We start from the raw sequence: 15,682 nt of genomic DNA, 5'->3' as shown, positions 1-15,682 counted from the left end.
TGCTCACATCGCCACGGGGCCATTCCCACTGCCTCCCACAGCACTGGGCTGGAAGGAGCCATGTGGCAGTGGAGCCTGTCCCCACCGAGCACCACCACAGCTTGGGCGTTATCCAAAACGTTACTTCATTTGAGCACTAGCTTTTGTCTGAGCACCTAAATGTCTTTGCAAAAATATTTGTTGTGAGAGCAAGGAAAACCAAATGCCATGAAAAGCCACCAAGTGTCTTTTCCAGACAATCCAGGAGATTCCTGGAGTCTGTTGAGGATAACTTCCTGGTCCAGGTAATAGATGGACTGGCTCGAGGTGAAGCCTTACCAGACCTGGTGCTCACCCCTGTGGAAGAGAGCAATAGAGCGGTTAAGATCGGAGGCTGCCTGGGCTGTAGCGACCATGCCCTGGTGGAGTTTGTGATCTTGAATACAGGTCTGGCAAAAAGCAGAGTCAGGACCCTGAACTTCAGGAGAGCAAACTTCCAACTGCTCAAGGAATTGCTGGCTGGGATCCCTTGGGAATCCTGTCTTCAAGGGTATAGGAACAGAACAGAGCTGGCAGCTCTTTAAGGACACCCTTCTGAGAGTGGAGGAGCTCTCCATCCCCCAGCAGAAGAAATCGAGCAGAGGAGGCAGGTGATCAGCATGGCTGAGCAAGGACCTGCAGCTTAAACTGAGGGAAAAGAGGGAAATGTACAGAAAGTGGAAGCAGGGTTGTGTAGCCTGGGAGGAACACAGGGGTGTTGTCTGGATGTGTAGAGATGGGATCAGGAAAGCCAAGGCACAGATGGAGCTGAACTTGGCGAGTGATGTGAGAAATAACAAGAAGGGGTTCTACAGATACATGGGCAGGAGGAGACAGGCCAAGGAGTGTGTTCTCCCTCTGATAAACAAGACGGGAGAACTGGCTTCCTCAGACAGGGAAAAAGCTGAGGTACTCAGTACGTGTTTTGCCTCAGTCTGCACTGGTGGTCAAGTTTCCTGTGTCTGTCAGGACCCTGAACCTCAAGGAGAGGGTGAGAGGAGTGGATCCCGTCCCACTGTGACAGCAGAACAAGTCCAAGACCGCCTAAGGAAAGTGGATGTGTACAAGTCCATGGGGCCAGACGGTATGCATCCCAGGGTGCTGGGAGAGATGGCTGATGTGGTTGCCGAGCCGCTCTCCATCGTATCTGAAAAATCATGGCTGTCGGGTGAAGTCCCCAGTGACTGGAAAAAGGGAAACATCACCTGGGGAACTACAGGCTGGTGAGCCTCACCTCTGTGCCTGGGAAGATCATGGAGCGGATCCTCCTGGAAGACATGCTAAGGCATGCATGAGATAAGGAGGTGATTCGAGACAGCCAGCATGGCTTCACCAAAGGCAGGTCTTGCCTAACCAATCTGGTGGCCTTCTGTGCTGGAGCAACAGCATTGGTGGACAAAGGAAGGGCAATGGTCCATCTACCTGGATGTGAGTAAAGCCTTTCATATGGTCCCTCACCACATTCTTCTCTATAAATTGGAGAGGTATGGATTTGAAGGATGGACTGTTAGGTGGATAAAGAATTGGTTGGATAGTCACAGCCAAAGGGTTGTGGTCAACTGTTCTGTGTCTGGGTGGAGGCTGGTCACAAGTGGTGTCCCTCAGTAGTTGGTCTCGGGAGCAGCACTCTTCAACATCCTGGACAGGCTGGAGAAGTGAGCCCGTGAGAACCTGATGAGGTTCAACAAGGCCAAGTGCAAGGTACTGCACTTGGGCTGGGGCAATCCCAGGTATTTATACAGACTGGGCAAAGAACTGGAGAGCAGCCCTGCAGAGAAGGACGTGGGGTGTGAGAAGATGAACAAGAGCCAGCAGTGTGTGCTTACAGCCCAGAAGGCCAACTATGTCCTGGGCTGCATTAAAAAAGGGGTGGCCAGCAGGGAGAGACGGGATTGTCCCCCTCTACTCTGCTCTTGTAAGACCCCATCTGGAATACTGCCTGCAGGCTTGGGGGCCCCCAGCACAAGAAAGATGTAGAGCTCTTGGAACGGGTCCAGAGGAGGGCCACTAAGATGATCAGAGGGCTGGAGCACCTCTCCTATGCAGAAAGGTTGAGGGGACTGGGCTTGTTTAGCTTGGAGAAGAGAAGGCTCCGGGGAGACCTCATTGCGGCCTTCCAGTACTTGAAGGGAGCGTATAAACAGGAGGGGGAATGCCTGCTTACATGTGTTGGTAGCGAGAGGACAAAGGGGAATGGTTTTAAACTAAGACAGGGACATTGAGGTTAGATATGAGGAGAGTTTTTCACTCAGGGTGGTGAGGCACTGGCACAGGTTGCCCAGAGGAGCTGTGGCTGCCCCATCCCTGGGGTGTTCAAGGCCAGGCTGGATGCGGCTCTGGGCAGCCTGCTCTAGTGGTTGGGAACCCTGCCCAGAGCCGGGGGTTGAAACTAGATGATTTTTAAGGTCCTTTTCAACCCAGGCCATTTTATGCTTCTGATAAGTGTATCTAATTGATGATAAATAGGCCACGTACTCTGAATCCCACAGAATTTCTTCCTCTGGGTAGAAGAAAGGATGTGCCTTCCTTGGGCAGGCCTGAGCGTTTCTTTGTCTAGGTGCGTCTGCTTGCAAACTACAAATTTGAGTATGGTTTCTGAAAAAAAAAGCCAGTCATGGTGGAGCTTTCCTTTTAAAATATGACTTTATAAATAGTATTGGCTATTCCTGTAAAATGGTTCTTTTTTCAACAACACATCTGAAATGCCTGTCAGATGCAACAGCCAAAGGCTTAGCAGGAGCCAAATGAGGAGACAAGACATGTTGCAGAGCATCTGCTACAGACTCCTGCTCCTCTCAGTTGCTTGTGCAATAGATCAGTGATATTCCTTGAATATCCTCCAAGGGATGGTGCTGTCTTGCGTGAAATAACGCTTTCATCCAGACTTCTGACTGGAACTTCGAATTCCAAGTTAAATCATTAACACATCCTAATCATCTGGACCACTGAGAAATAAGAGACAGTTAAAAGCCCAACAGGACCATCCCAGCCTCCTTCTGATAAAATCAAACTCAAGTCTAAACTAGGCGAGACAGGGAAGCAGAACTGATTTCCTGCTGTAGCTCTTGAATTGTCTGCATCTTGGGAATTCACAGAGATAGGGTAAATGCCAGCACGAGTGCTTCATGTATCAAGGGACTACCTGGTTTCTGCAGGTGCTTCAAGCAAACTTTCCCGTCAGCGATGAGGGCAGTGGAGAGCTGCAGTGTGCAGAGCCACAACACAAAAGGAGGCTTGGGAACAGGAAAGTCATCACTCATGGGATCGTTTTCCCTCCTCTGCCCCCAGGCGATACCTGATATTCTGACAGGTTCATGCCTCTTCTGCCCAGTGCGCTCCTGTTTCTCACCCCAAGATAAACACAGCAACAAAATGCAAGGAAATGCATTTATGCAAGAGCAAGGGGAGCAAGCACAAGCTCTTGGTTTGCTCCACAACTTTAAAGTTTTCTTGCACCTTAAAGAAATTTAGCTTCTCCCGTGCATTTTTTTATTCAACTGAAAAACTGAATTAATACCTGCTTTTCTAAAGCACGAGATCCTTACATTGAGATTTATTACAAGCATTTATTTGGCACCTATTAGCATTTTACAAGGCTTAGATGGAGACACAATATCTCAGTGAGAGAAACCAGAGCACCTGCTCCCCTTCTGCTGAGAGATGCTGCAAAAGCGCTAAGGACTATTACTGCTACCGGGGGATTTTGTGCCTGCTCCTGGGGCTCCTACCGACTGTCCGGGCAAAGAGCCTGAACAGACTGCCCCCGTGCACTGCCACAAGCTCGTGAGTGTGCTGTGAGCAGGCACTCCCCCGAGCACGTAAAGCACAGCTCACGGTGCGTGATGAGCCACCCTAAAGCAGAAGCACGCTGGATTCAACAGCTTCTCAAAAGTGTTCATGCTGAGAGAAAGGCAAGTAACTTTTATCACTGAGTCAGGTGAATTAAACATTCACATATATTTGCTGAAAAAATTATATACATCTGTAGCAAGGCTCTGCCAAGTCTGAAAGATAAGCATCATCTAGTCACTAAATTAAAAAAATAAAAATCTGACTTTTAAATCTTTTTCTTTTTATCCATGTTCAAGAGCACAGACAGTTTATTTTGTTAGCACATTTGGTGAAGAATGTATGTTTGTGTGAGTATCCATGAAAACTGGTGAAAATTTGGCATTTGTTTTGGATATGATGGAAAAGTATAAGAAGCCACTTATGCCTTACAGTCTAAATAATCCACAGAGTATATCAGGTTGCAAAAGGGTCACAAAGTAGCAGTCAAAGAGAAGCCTAAACACCCAGAGAATTAGCATACATGTCCGATAAGTAAGAACAAGGTATAGAGCATGCTGGCTAATTAAATAAATTTCATTTTAAACCCTGTTCCTTATGAGTGTAACCCTGGAAAAACCATCCCATACAAGAAATGGACTCTGAAGAGATTTCTATATCCATTCACAGTAAGGCTTTGAAGATATATGAAGTTTTATAGCATTTGTATTTTAAGGATTTAGGGCAAGTACATGTTCTTCTACTGAATAAAAAGAAAGTTAGTACTTAAAAGGTTCAAAAATATATCAATCGTGATTTTTTTTACATAAATAAATTATATTGATTTTGGATTTAACAGCTGAAAAAACCCTTTCTGCTTCCACTGGAGGCAAAACTGAACAAAATGTTAGTTAAATAGAGATAGCAGCATTTCTAAGAAATCTGTCGATAGTGATACAGTATCTATGCTACAAGGATGTTATTAAATAGAACACATTTAATTATTGGGGGGGTGGAGGGGTTGCATTATGATTGGTTACATACTTAAAAAAAATCATCCAATCCAGCAAACTGGGAATAAATTCTGTGAAAGTATAAACCGAATGTTTTTTAGTTTGTGGGTAACAGACTTCTTTGAGATGCTAATTTTAACATGTACATAATTTATAATCCCAAATGTATAAAAGACAATGACAAAAAGCATCATAAATAAATAATGCAAACTGAAATAGTTATGTCAAAACATTTGGACCATCTGATAAATTAGCAAAACTGTAACAGAAAATAAGTAAAAAATACAGTAAATTGTGACAACCAAATGTGTAACTGATTACTAGCACACTCCCAACTCCCTCAACAGCCTGCCATCTCACTGCTGCACCACTGTGTGTTTATTTCAAGTCTCAAACCATGAGCTGCAAATTAGAACAAGCCCAAGTGAAAGAAAAACTAAATAAGGAGTGAAGGGAAGGAGAAAACAAAGAGTTGCCTGTGGAGGTGTCTCAATACACAGAGTTTCGGGCACTGATTGCATTAAAAACCTGTCCATTTAAAATGCATATATCAAAATGATTTGCCAATGGGGGGGCTTGGAAATACTGTTCAACAGCAAGTAGAACAGAGAGGAATGGAAAGAAGAAGCAAAAGTGATCTCTTCACAGTCTAACACTAGGAAAGAAGAATAAACTCAAGCTTTGAAAATCTCTATTGTCCTTCTTGAAGGACTCTCAAAATAGTAAAGCTGGCCTACAGCTTTTTTCTTGTTTTCTGAAAGGATGCTGCATCTGGGGTACAGATTGTAAAATCTAAAAACTCAAAAAGCCTCAGTGTTTATATAAGAGCATTAAAATCAGTGTGGCCTGTTCATGGCTGGAAAAAAATAACTTTACAGCAATTCTAACGCCACAGATGAGAACTAACGCCATAGATGAGAACTGAATACTAGCAGAATGATGAAGAAACTGGTAGCTACAGGTACAGTAATCCCAAAAAAGTCATGCAAGATGTGCAAAACATTTTCAGCTCAGGCTGAAAAGTTCTTGTAACTATCAAGGAAAGGGCAACTAAAACTCCACTTAACATAAAACCAAACTTTGGTTTTAAAAAATACAAAATAATGTCTACATAATATTTTCACTCACTGTAGTTTGTCTCCAAACTTTTGAGGTGTGGGGGGTGTGTGATAAAGAAATTATATCACTACCAGTTATGTTTTTTTCTTTCAAAGAAATGAATATATGCATTTTCAATCATTAGTTATATACTTCTGTCTATACTACTATTCTAGTAACCATGATAAAATAGGGAAATACTTCAAATCAAAAATACACATTAGCACTTACTATAGCTGTGCTTTTTACCCCCAAATACAGGCTTTTTCATTCAGTGTTACGGTAAAAAGAAATACCCTTGTCTGTGTGTAGACCAAGAGGTAAAAACTTTTCTTTTGCTCTGTTTTTGCTTCTTTTTCTTCTCAAATATGTGAGCAGTTTGGGGGGTGACCAAGAACTGGATTTGCTATTGTTGGTTGGGATGAACAACTGGAAAACAGAACGAGAATTCTGTGCCTCCCATACTAGCTAGACAACACTGTTTATCTAATAAAGTGGCAAGACCCTGCAACTATTAACATATAATATGTCACCATAGTTTTCTGACAGGGAATTAGGTAGATAATATTACTCATGGAAACACAGGTTTATGAAGGTGGAGTGGGGGCAGGAGGGTACGTAACAAATAGTTATGGGATAAGAAACTTACAAGCCACCATCTTTTTTCAATGAAACAAAAGTTCTAATTGGTATCATTAACTTCTTTGAGCTCCTCCTCTGCTGGTACATCCTGTTCTTTCTCTGCTGATAAAGGTGGTGTTTGCTCTGTACAGTTTTGACCGTTTGCAGCTTCTTTTTCAGGCAGCAAGACAGTTTCTGGTTCTGGATTTGCTGATTCCCCTTTAGCTTTCTTTCTCTTCCGCTTCTGGCTCTCCAGGTTTGCTGCCTCCGAATGTCTGGTTTGCTGTATGCCTGGCAATGCCATGCCAATGCCAGGGGAAAGAAACATTGACGGATAGATCAGTCCAGGTGACATCCCTGGGATAAGAAATGGGTTAAAAGCTACAGGACTACTGGTAGTTATTGCGGATTCTGTCTGATTAGAAAACGAACTAGGACCAGGCTTATCTTCAGAGAGAGTTTCTTTTTTCACATCCTGGCTACTCTGTTTATCCTCAGTAGCTTTCTCTGTGTTTGACGTACCACTTTTTGTTGTGCTTGTTAATGAAGTTGGAGCAGTCGCAGTACAAGTAGTTGTCATCGGTGGGTTCAGAAGTCCTCCAACACCAAACATCTGTGGTACAGTAGCCATGCCTGGCAGCATCATAGGCAACATACTTAGGGTGCTTTTCACATCCTCACCAGCAGGCACAGCTGCAAATCCAGCAGGAAACCCAACCAGCCCAGTCAGGGGGATCCCTTGCATGTTTCTCATGTTCTGAATTCCTACCAGATCCATTCCAGCAATCAGTCCATTCATGAATAATGGTCCCATTCCAGAAGAGGAATCTGCTACAACACCGGGGGCTTTAATGAGTTCACTTCTGGGCCTTCTCCCCCTCCGACGGGGCCCTGCGTCTCGGAGCACGGGCTCCGTTAGGATACGGTTGAATTTGCTTTCTGGTAAGTAGCCCTAAAAATGAAACACAACAGAAAATGCCTAACAGTTATTACTACATCAAGGAAAATCTGGCTTTTCTGTGCTTGCATCTGCATCCCAGATGGTGTCAGCACAGAAATATTTGCCTACATGATTCTGGATATGGAATTTGAGAGGTATACACAACTTTTCCCCAAGGGATGCTGCCAAATGCAGAACACCCTCACTGTGCCCTGGCCCAATACTGCAGAGCATCAAGTGAACAAGGAGGAAAGGAGGAAGCACAGACAGCAGCCTTTCCGGCTTTACCTGAGCCCTCACCATCAGCTGTTCCTGAGGACTGAAACCCTTCCTAATATGAGAAGCACCGGGGCAGCTCCGTGTCAGAAACTTCAAGTTCGTTCCCACCCCAGCTTTATCCTGGCTTCAGCAACAGCTGGAGCATTAGCTCTTTGTAAATGCTAAGGGCCAAATTTTCAATTCTCTGCCAGACAGCAAGGCTGCATGGAATGGCATACAGACAGCGGGCGTGCTGCTCAACTGCTCCCAGCTAGAGCTTCCCCGAGTCACCAGCGCAGTTCTCGTGAGCACTCACGTATGGGAACACAGCCCAGTGACTACAGCATGGGTGCGACAGTCTGCTTACATGGAGCAGTGCGGGGAGATCCACAGCACAGCTTAAAACTCCATTTTTCAGCATTCTCATCACAAATATTTAAACGTTTCCTTTTGTGTCTCCCTTGAATTTCAAAGACTGCCGGCCTCTGAACAGTTTCCAATAATAGGTTTGCAATATGGAAAGTATTGCCCATTGACACCTGAAGTGCAAAAAGTTGACTCAAAGGATTCGGGAAGTTTGCACAGCCCAACTACTCTCCCAAGAGGGAGAATTTTCTGCTCTGCTCCCACTGGTGTGTGTGAAAATCTGCACAGGATTATGAATATGCCTGGGCACTGCAGGGCAGCCTGCCTGATGCTCAGCCCTGCCCAAGCACCCCGAGCAGCGGGACGTCTTTCTGCATGCACGTGTTACAACGCCAGATGCATGCTTGCCAAAAGCCAAGAACTGATGGGGCTGGAGAATGCCAATGGGCGTGCAGCTGCTGAGCCGGGGTGCACGTGAGCCGGTGTGTGTGGCAGGGGCCAGGTACACGGCTCTCCTAGTTGGCAGTGTGGGGGTGCCTGCTGGGGCCACCCATAGAAATGGAGGTAATGCAAAGCAGTCACTTGCAGGGGTGCCGGCTGCCTGGACATGGGCACTGATGCCAGCCTGGATGTAGAGCTGTTTCCTGGGGGAGTGGGAAAGGCTATGCCAAATTTCTAGCACTAATTAAAAGCAGATTTCAGAGTAGTACAAACCTCTAAGCCAACTAATTCCCCCTCCAGCCCCTGTTGAGCAAGGGCATCACAGAAAACAGCCACAAAACAAGGAGCGGGTGAGCAGGACCACAAGGAGAAGCCTGGGCAAGGCCAGCCTGCACGGAGGATGCTCCTCCCAGATCCTGCCACTCATTGGGGCAGGGATTTGCAAATGAATAGGGCTGAATGAATGTGGCTGATAAAATCCTTCTTCCCTTCTGCCCCTTTCTCTGTCTGTGTTTGAGTCTTCAAGTCTCATGATCTGCATGTCCGCTAGCAGGCACAGGGCTGCACACAAAGAGGTTGCAGGAGCTGATTAAAAGCCTCAGCTGAAGGTACGTTTTTTGAAAATTTGACCAGTGAGAAAGCATTTTGTGTACTCCCTGCCATCTGGTGGCCCGAGGTGGATTGCTGCTTCTAGTGCGCTTCTGTTGCCCCAGCTGTTTCTCTATATCCCAAGCCTTCCAGGAAGGCGTTCTGGATGGTCACCCTGAGCTGCTGTGCCCGTCCCCGGGGCACCGACCACCTTCTCCTTCCCCTGCTGTGCTGCTGAGTCGCAGCAGGCACTGAACCTTCCTCTCTGCCGCGTGACCACGGCCGGACCTGCGGCTGTTCCCTCCCACGTGAGATCCTGCCCTGCAGCTCACGGATCCTCACTGGAGAAAGGTTGTGGGGATGGGGAGGAGAAAGAAAAGATGACATGATACAGATTTCTCCAAAAGCTCTAACTTACTGAAAGCTTAACAATGTCAGCCCAGTCAGCTGCAACAGCATACTCCAAGTTTGCATCAAGCCACCTTGGCAATTCCTTCAATGCTGGTGCCGTGGCTCCCCCTAACTATAAAACACAGCAGAAGGATGACCTCTATTGCAGAAAGAGTTATGCAAAATAATACAAGAAATATGATTACAAGTCTAGGCAAACACACAGTTTAGGAGCATCTGCCAGCCTCTGAAGGGGATGGCTGCTACACACCTGAGAGATGCAAAGCTCATGCAAAAGGAGGCCGAGAAGACACAGGCCATCCTGTTCCTGTTCAGGCAGAGGAAGGACACCCTGAGGCCAAGACGCTGATTAAGATGCAGCTGGGAGCTGAGGCCAGGGTTTCTCTGCTCATGGCTGTGGGCCAGTCCCTTTGCCTGTGCTGTGACGGGGGTGACAGCGCTTTCCCCAGCTCGTCATTTTGGGCTGCAGTTTGTTTGGGGCAGAGGCGCTTCCCTTGCTACACATCCTTGTAGGACTCTGTACGTGACTGCTGCTTCCAGTCATACAGCTCATGGAGCAGAGGGCAAATTCAGCCTCTGTGCCCTGTCCCATCGCTCTTCTTTGCCCTCCCCGTGAACGAGTGGGCCGAGAGATGGGGACAGAGCTTTTAGAAAAGACATACTGAGAACTGGAGAAACCCACCCAATTCACCCAGGTCTCCACCAGCCATCGGAGGTGTAACATGGGGAAACAGATGTGGCTGAATCTTTCTACCTCACCACTTTGTTTTGTTTTTAGAGGTGATTATTCTCATATCACCTCCTGACCTCATGAAGTCCTGGGTATGTTTAACAGCTGAATTTGGGTGGAAAGCTTCCTGTCTCATTCAAAGAAGTTAATATCAATGCACAGATTAAACTGCAGACAGGTAAATCTGTGCTCCCAACTCATGTTTCCAGCTGTTTAGTAGGCACATTTCAATAAAGCAAGAGAAAGCACTTCACACCCCTCCATCCCCTGCATGCCCATCACTGGGGGGTATCAGTACGCTCTCGCTACACCTTGTGAGGAGGAACAAAACAGAGACATTTGCAACACATGGGAAGATTACAATTTCTGGAATATTGCAGTGAGTTCAAAGGTGACAATCATATTCAGAACGGGAAACAGCAGCCAGGGCTATGCTGATGGCACCTTTAAAACCAAATGCCACTTTGCTGTTGTGGGGCCTTTGCACAGCAGCAGCTGTGAAGGCCCAGCCTTCCCTTACTTCACGTCAGTTATTTTGTAGCTGTCTCCTCTGTCACATTTCACATAAAAATGCAGATCAATGGTGTTTCAGATTTGTGTCCCATCCACATGCTTCCCCAAATCTATCCCCAGGCCAGCTCAAGATCTGATAAGCATTTCAAGACACCATGGGCACAGCAGAGAATAGGCCTGTGCTTACCCTCCGTCCGGTACCCTTATGTACCACTGGCACCCGCTCCTCTCCCGTGAGTGCATTAATATCCAATTTGCTGGGGTCCTTGCAGCGTTGCCTCCTCTGCTTGGGCTTGTCTGAAAAATTCTGGAGTGCAAACAAGACAATCTTAATGAGACCGGACAACTTAATGAGCCCGGATGGCTACAAGCCCTGCAGGAGAATGACGCAGATGAACACCCACGGGACAGGGATGTCCCCTCAGACTTGGGCAAAGCAGTGGGAGCAGCATAAGCCGGCCTCTTGCTGCAGTGCCGGTTTTCAAATGAGTATTAATTGTTTGCTGTAGGCTTAAAAGTGTTTGCAGTGTACCCCACTTTGCCTGCCTGCTCCACCACTTTCTAATTCCCTGTCAGTCCGCTCCCAGCTGATGTACAGGCAGCTGTGAACGGGGTGCCCTGTTCCTCTGCAGCTCGTCCGTGCTTTGTTTTGCCTGGATTTCAGCTGTTCCCACTGCACGGCTGCTGTACCTTTTCTTTGGGATCACAGCCCTTCAGGATTGCAGTGCACAGTTACAGATGACTTGTTGCACACCCACTGCACACACCAAGCCCCAGACAATGTGCAGGCATGGATGCAGCATTACAATAAACTACTGCAGGCCCTGATTCCCAAGCAAAGGTAACAGAAAGTGGTGGAAAGGCACCTTCACTCCTGTTCCACCATCTGACTGCTTCTAGCAGTGCTCCTGAAAGCCTGGCCTGGGGCACAGACCTGTGTGTGTCTCTGGATCGTGAAAAGCAAGCGTCCTCCTGCCCAAGCAAACACTGAGCTCCTCATCTCTCACCTCTGAAGAGCCCCAGCACATCACCCATCTCGCCTGTGCTCCAGGCTCCTGCACTGCAAGCTCCAGGTAATCTCTACTTCAGGCACACAACCTCCTGCAACTAAGATGCAGTCTTTTATACATGTTATCACATTTCTCCCTACTCCGTTCTGTGCGCTGTGCTCTGCCTACCACATCATCTAATAGGCTAAAGAGGCTGAAACCTGAGGAGCAAATCAACCTGTGAAGCCAAGAGGGGGATGTTCCTGCTACTGCCAGCACAATCACATTTTGCATTCCACTCACTGCCACTCTGCTCTCTGACAGTGCCTGTGGCTATGTGCCCACAGCCTGTGCAGCCTGCAATGCAGTGGCTTTGGTTCAGTTTTCAAAGCAAGGAACGCTGCTCTGCAGAGAACCTGCTCTGAGGGCCTCATCCAATGCAACACCACTGCTTAAAATGACCCCAAGTGCAAGGGAACCCTTAGGCCTTGAGCATCCCAAATGCCTCCTTCCGTTTCTCCCCCTATCCCCAGTGCTTCTGAAGACATCAGACTAATTCTGCGTGTCACTGGGCAGCTGGATGCCCTGGGCTGGAACCGGAGGACAGACCCTGGGGCAGGAGCACGCAGCTCAGCAAGAGGTTTTTGTTGCTGCACAGTGAACCATGCCCACCTCCCAAAAATGTGACACAGCCTTGACGACACCACAAGCCATGGTGCAGGGAAAGAGGATAAGTTTTGAGACACTTCATGGAAGCCCTGAACTCAAGAGCAACCACAAAAAAACAAACAAACAAACAAACAAAAACCAGCACTAAAGGCAACAGACAGGGCAGACAAAGACACACACACGCGACCAAAGGCCACCCTTACTGTGCCGAAGCCAGGAACGTCGAGTGTGTAGTCAGATTGCTGACGGAGCCAGTCAAGGAGACTCTTATTTGGGACAGCCTTCTCTGCTTGGCTGCCTGCAGCTGGGACTGGCTGTGGAGTTGAGGTAGCAGCAACCGGCCCATCTGGGAGGGGGGTGTTCTGGGGAGGCTGCGGCTGATCTTCCTGAACGTCCTGAGGTGAAGGGAAGAGCCAAGGGAGCCCATCAGCAGCACGCAGTAATGCATTCACACCCTCACAGAGATCCCAAATCTGCCTCCACTGGTTGGAAGCCAGGTTGGCTCCTTAATCCCCATATTCCCATTGCCTGTTCCTTAAATCACCACCTACCAACATGTTATGCTTCCACTCAACTCCCAGCACTGCCAGCACAGTCAGCACAGATGGGAGATGCTTCTGCATCTCACCTGGAAACACCTTCATGACCAGGAGAACTGACTCTCCCTCAGGATCACTCCTAAAAGTGGTCTGAAGGGACTGCTCTTGCTCCCAGTGCTCATTCTGCCTTGAGTGGATCCCAGGGCAGAAGGAAAAGGGATGCAAAAGCCTATTGGCAACAGTTCAAATGCTGTCATGGACCTTTTCTCATGTTCTCTAACCTTATACCCTCCCTCATCTGGAACAGCTGCTTGTGATAATGCTTATCAGGACTGAAACACTCCAGAGAGAGTGTTGCAAGACAGAGAGTACTTCCCTTCCTCCTTGGAGTAGGATTTGCTCCTGCCTGCTCCAGCACAAGCCCAGTTCTCCTGGAGGAGGCCCCACAAGGGAAGCAGATCTTGTAGAGGAGGGTTGGACCATGAGATAAATTGTGCTGATTGCATCAGAGCCATGTGAAGGGGGAAGCATTGACCCACCTGCAGCCTTGTTGGAAGAGGCCTCTCCTTCAGGAAGATGAGGTCCATCCCTTCTACATTTTTTCTCCTGCCCCGTCTCCTCCTCATGGCAGCATCATCTCTTCGGAGGCTGCCATTTACAATTTGTCCTGTGACAGGATGGATTAACCCTGCCTGGAGAATGCCAGATAAGTCCATGCCCAGGGAGCCTTGGAGGGTGTTCACAGTCCCCAGTTTGGGCATGTTTGCATTCAGGGGGAACGGAGAGGAGTTCCCTGGGGACCCATCAGAGTTTCTGGACAAGTCCACAGCTGCCTCACGCCAGCCGTTCAGCACGATGGGAGAATGAATGTGGGTTGCTGCTAACTGCTCCAAGCTCCTCTGTTTGGCATCTCTCTCCACCTCGAACTCGTACAGCCTCCTGTGTTTCCGCTCATCCTTTGCAAAGGCAGGAGTCAGGAAGCCTTCCTGTGTGGAACAAAGCCACAGAGAGGTTTATGGCTGCTCACGCACTGCCACGGGCCACAGCTCACGCAAACATCCTTCTGCCAAGGTGCTCGAGCCCTGGGTGCTCCACCAGCTGCTGGAGGGACGCGTTGGGGTCCTAGGCCAGCTCCTGGCTCAGTGCTATTCCCAGCAGTGAGAGATCAGAGACTCACGGGGCAACGCCCTTTCCTTTGGGACAGCAGGACATTGTCCTCTTGTCCTCCCTGACCATGCCAGGGGTTTCAGCAGCAACTCTGGAAGCCCCTCTGCAGCCACAGGAGCTGTGGAGCTGCCACTGAACAGCCTTCCCCCCCCAGACTGCCAGCCCTCAGCGGAGGGGACCGAGTGGCCTAAGCTGTGTGTTACAGATGTGAGAAACAAAGTTGTGTTTTCCCAATAAAAGGTGTTTTTGCAGTGGGAAATTCCACTAACCTTGCATATTCAAAAGTGATTGTGTAGCACAGCAGTGGGGAGTATGTTAAGCTGATAAGGGGAAGGTCCCACTGTCCCAAAATAAGGAGGAGAGCTAAGAAAAATAGGACGAGCAGCATGAAATCAGTAAAAACAAAAATCACAGGCCTTCTAGTCATGAAAGAAGAAGGAAAAAAAAAAGGAAAAGGAGAAATTAACAGCTGGAGAAAAGGAGAAATTAACAGCTGGTCAAACAAAATTGTACACGTGGTATAGAACTGCGTTGAGTAGGTTGTGAACCTGCAGTACTCAGCCAATGAGGAAACGGGAGAAATCAGGTGTTGGGAAATAGTTTACCACTCCCATGGTTATTGTAAACTTTTACTGTGCGCTCCTGCTTGCAGGACACTCGCCATTGCAATCGCGAATAAAATAGCTTCACAGAAGATCCTGTCTGAAGAAAATTACTGAGATTTTTCTCACATCGACCACAAGTGGCACCAAGAGGCAGTGAAAACCCAGGCCCTGATTAGGAAGCTACTGAGCACTTGTGGGCAATGCTTCACCACAGCGTCCTAAACCTGTCCCTGTCCAAGGGCCCCCTCACCTTTTGTACCTGGGAGATTAACACTCCGTTGTTGAAGCTGGGATCAGGGGCTTCTGACTCTGCAAAGCTGTTCCTGCTGCCGGCATTGCTGGCTACTGCTGGGGCCGCGATCAGGCTCTGTGTCTCAAACTGCTGGCTAGAGGAAGGCCACTTGCCCTTCAGGATGGCATGGCAGATGTTGTCAATGCGATTGATGATCACACGGTCCTGCAAAGAGGGTCAGACAATGGCAGGCTGGGGCTTGAACGACGTTAACTCAGGTATGTCACCTCAGAAGCAAAGGCAAACACAAACCCTTGTGACCTCTGTGCAGCAAGGAACTGCCCTGGGCCGGGTGGTCTCTGGCCTGCTGAGAGCAGCCTGAGCCAGAGCAGCCACGGGGAGCCACGTGCAGAGGAGGAGGAGGGGGCAGAGCTGGGGCTGTGTGAGCCTCTGCTTGTCAGGACGAGGCAGTAACATTTGCAATATGAACAGCACTCATTTTTAACTCACCTTAGGCCATTCAGAGAAGGAGTAAAGTGTCTTCTCCTGCAAAAGCTGGGCTATGGTCGGTGCCCGGGCATCCTGAAGATCATCAATCTCCCCAGGCAGGACAGAAGTCGAACTCTTGCTCTCTTCCTCCGAGTATTTCTCCAGACCATCTGAGAAAATGACAGAACAGAGCCCATCATCACCCTCCCTCCCCTACCACCTCAGGT

General features: G+C 48.1%; 1 protein-coding gene across 11 annotated transcripts in view; it reads right to left on the bottom strand.

Moving 5' to 3' along the window:
• Nucleotides 1–3,564: 3,564 nt before the first annotated feature.
• The window catches only part of CHD6 (chromodomain helicase DNA binding protein 6), a 67,231-nt gene continuing 55,113 nt past the window's right edge, over nucleotides 3,565–15,682 (bottom strand). For 6 of the 11 annotated variants that reach the window (XM_068700406.1, XM_068700407.1, XM_068700401.1 and 3 more), the window contains exons 31-37: nucleotides 15,477–15,625; nucleotides 14,985–15,191; nucleotides 13,502–13,948; nucleotides 12,627–12,818; nucleotides 10,953–11,072; nucleotides 9,530–9,634; nucleotides 3,565–7,470 (exon numbers count right to left, since the gene is read on the bottom strand). In XM_068700406.1, the coding sequence (XP_068556507.1) occupies nucleotides 6,580–7,470; nucleotides 9,530–9,634; nucleotides 10,953–11,072; nucleotides 12,627–12,818; nucleotides 13,502–13,948; nucleotides 14,985–15,191; nucleotides 15,477–15,625 (2,111 nt within the window). In that variant the 3' untranslated portion in view covers nucleotides 3,565–6,579. The remainder of the gene's footprint in view (nucleotides 7,471–9,529; nucleotides 9,635–10,952; nucleotides 11,073–12,626; nucleotides 12,819–13,501; nucleotides 13,949–14,984; nucleotides 15,192–15,476; nucleotides 15,626–15,682) is intronic. The other 5 variants (XM_068700411.1, XM_068700408.1, XM_068700403.1 and 2 more) reach the window with 4 other exon arrangements.

Source organism: Anas acuta, chromosome 16, assembly GCF_963932015.1.
Source record: "Anas acuta chromosome 16, bAnaAcu1.1, whole genome shotgun sequence".
NCBI lineage: Eukaryota > Metazoa > Chordata > Aves > Anseriformes > Anatidae > Anas > Anas acuta.
This window is presented reverse-complemented; position numbering and strand designations above follow the sequence as displayed.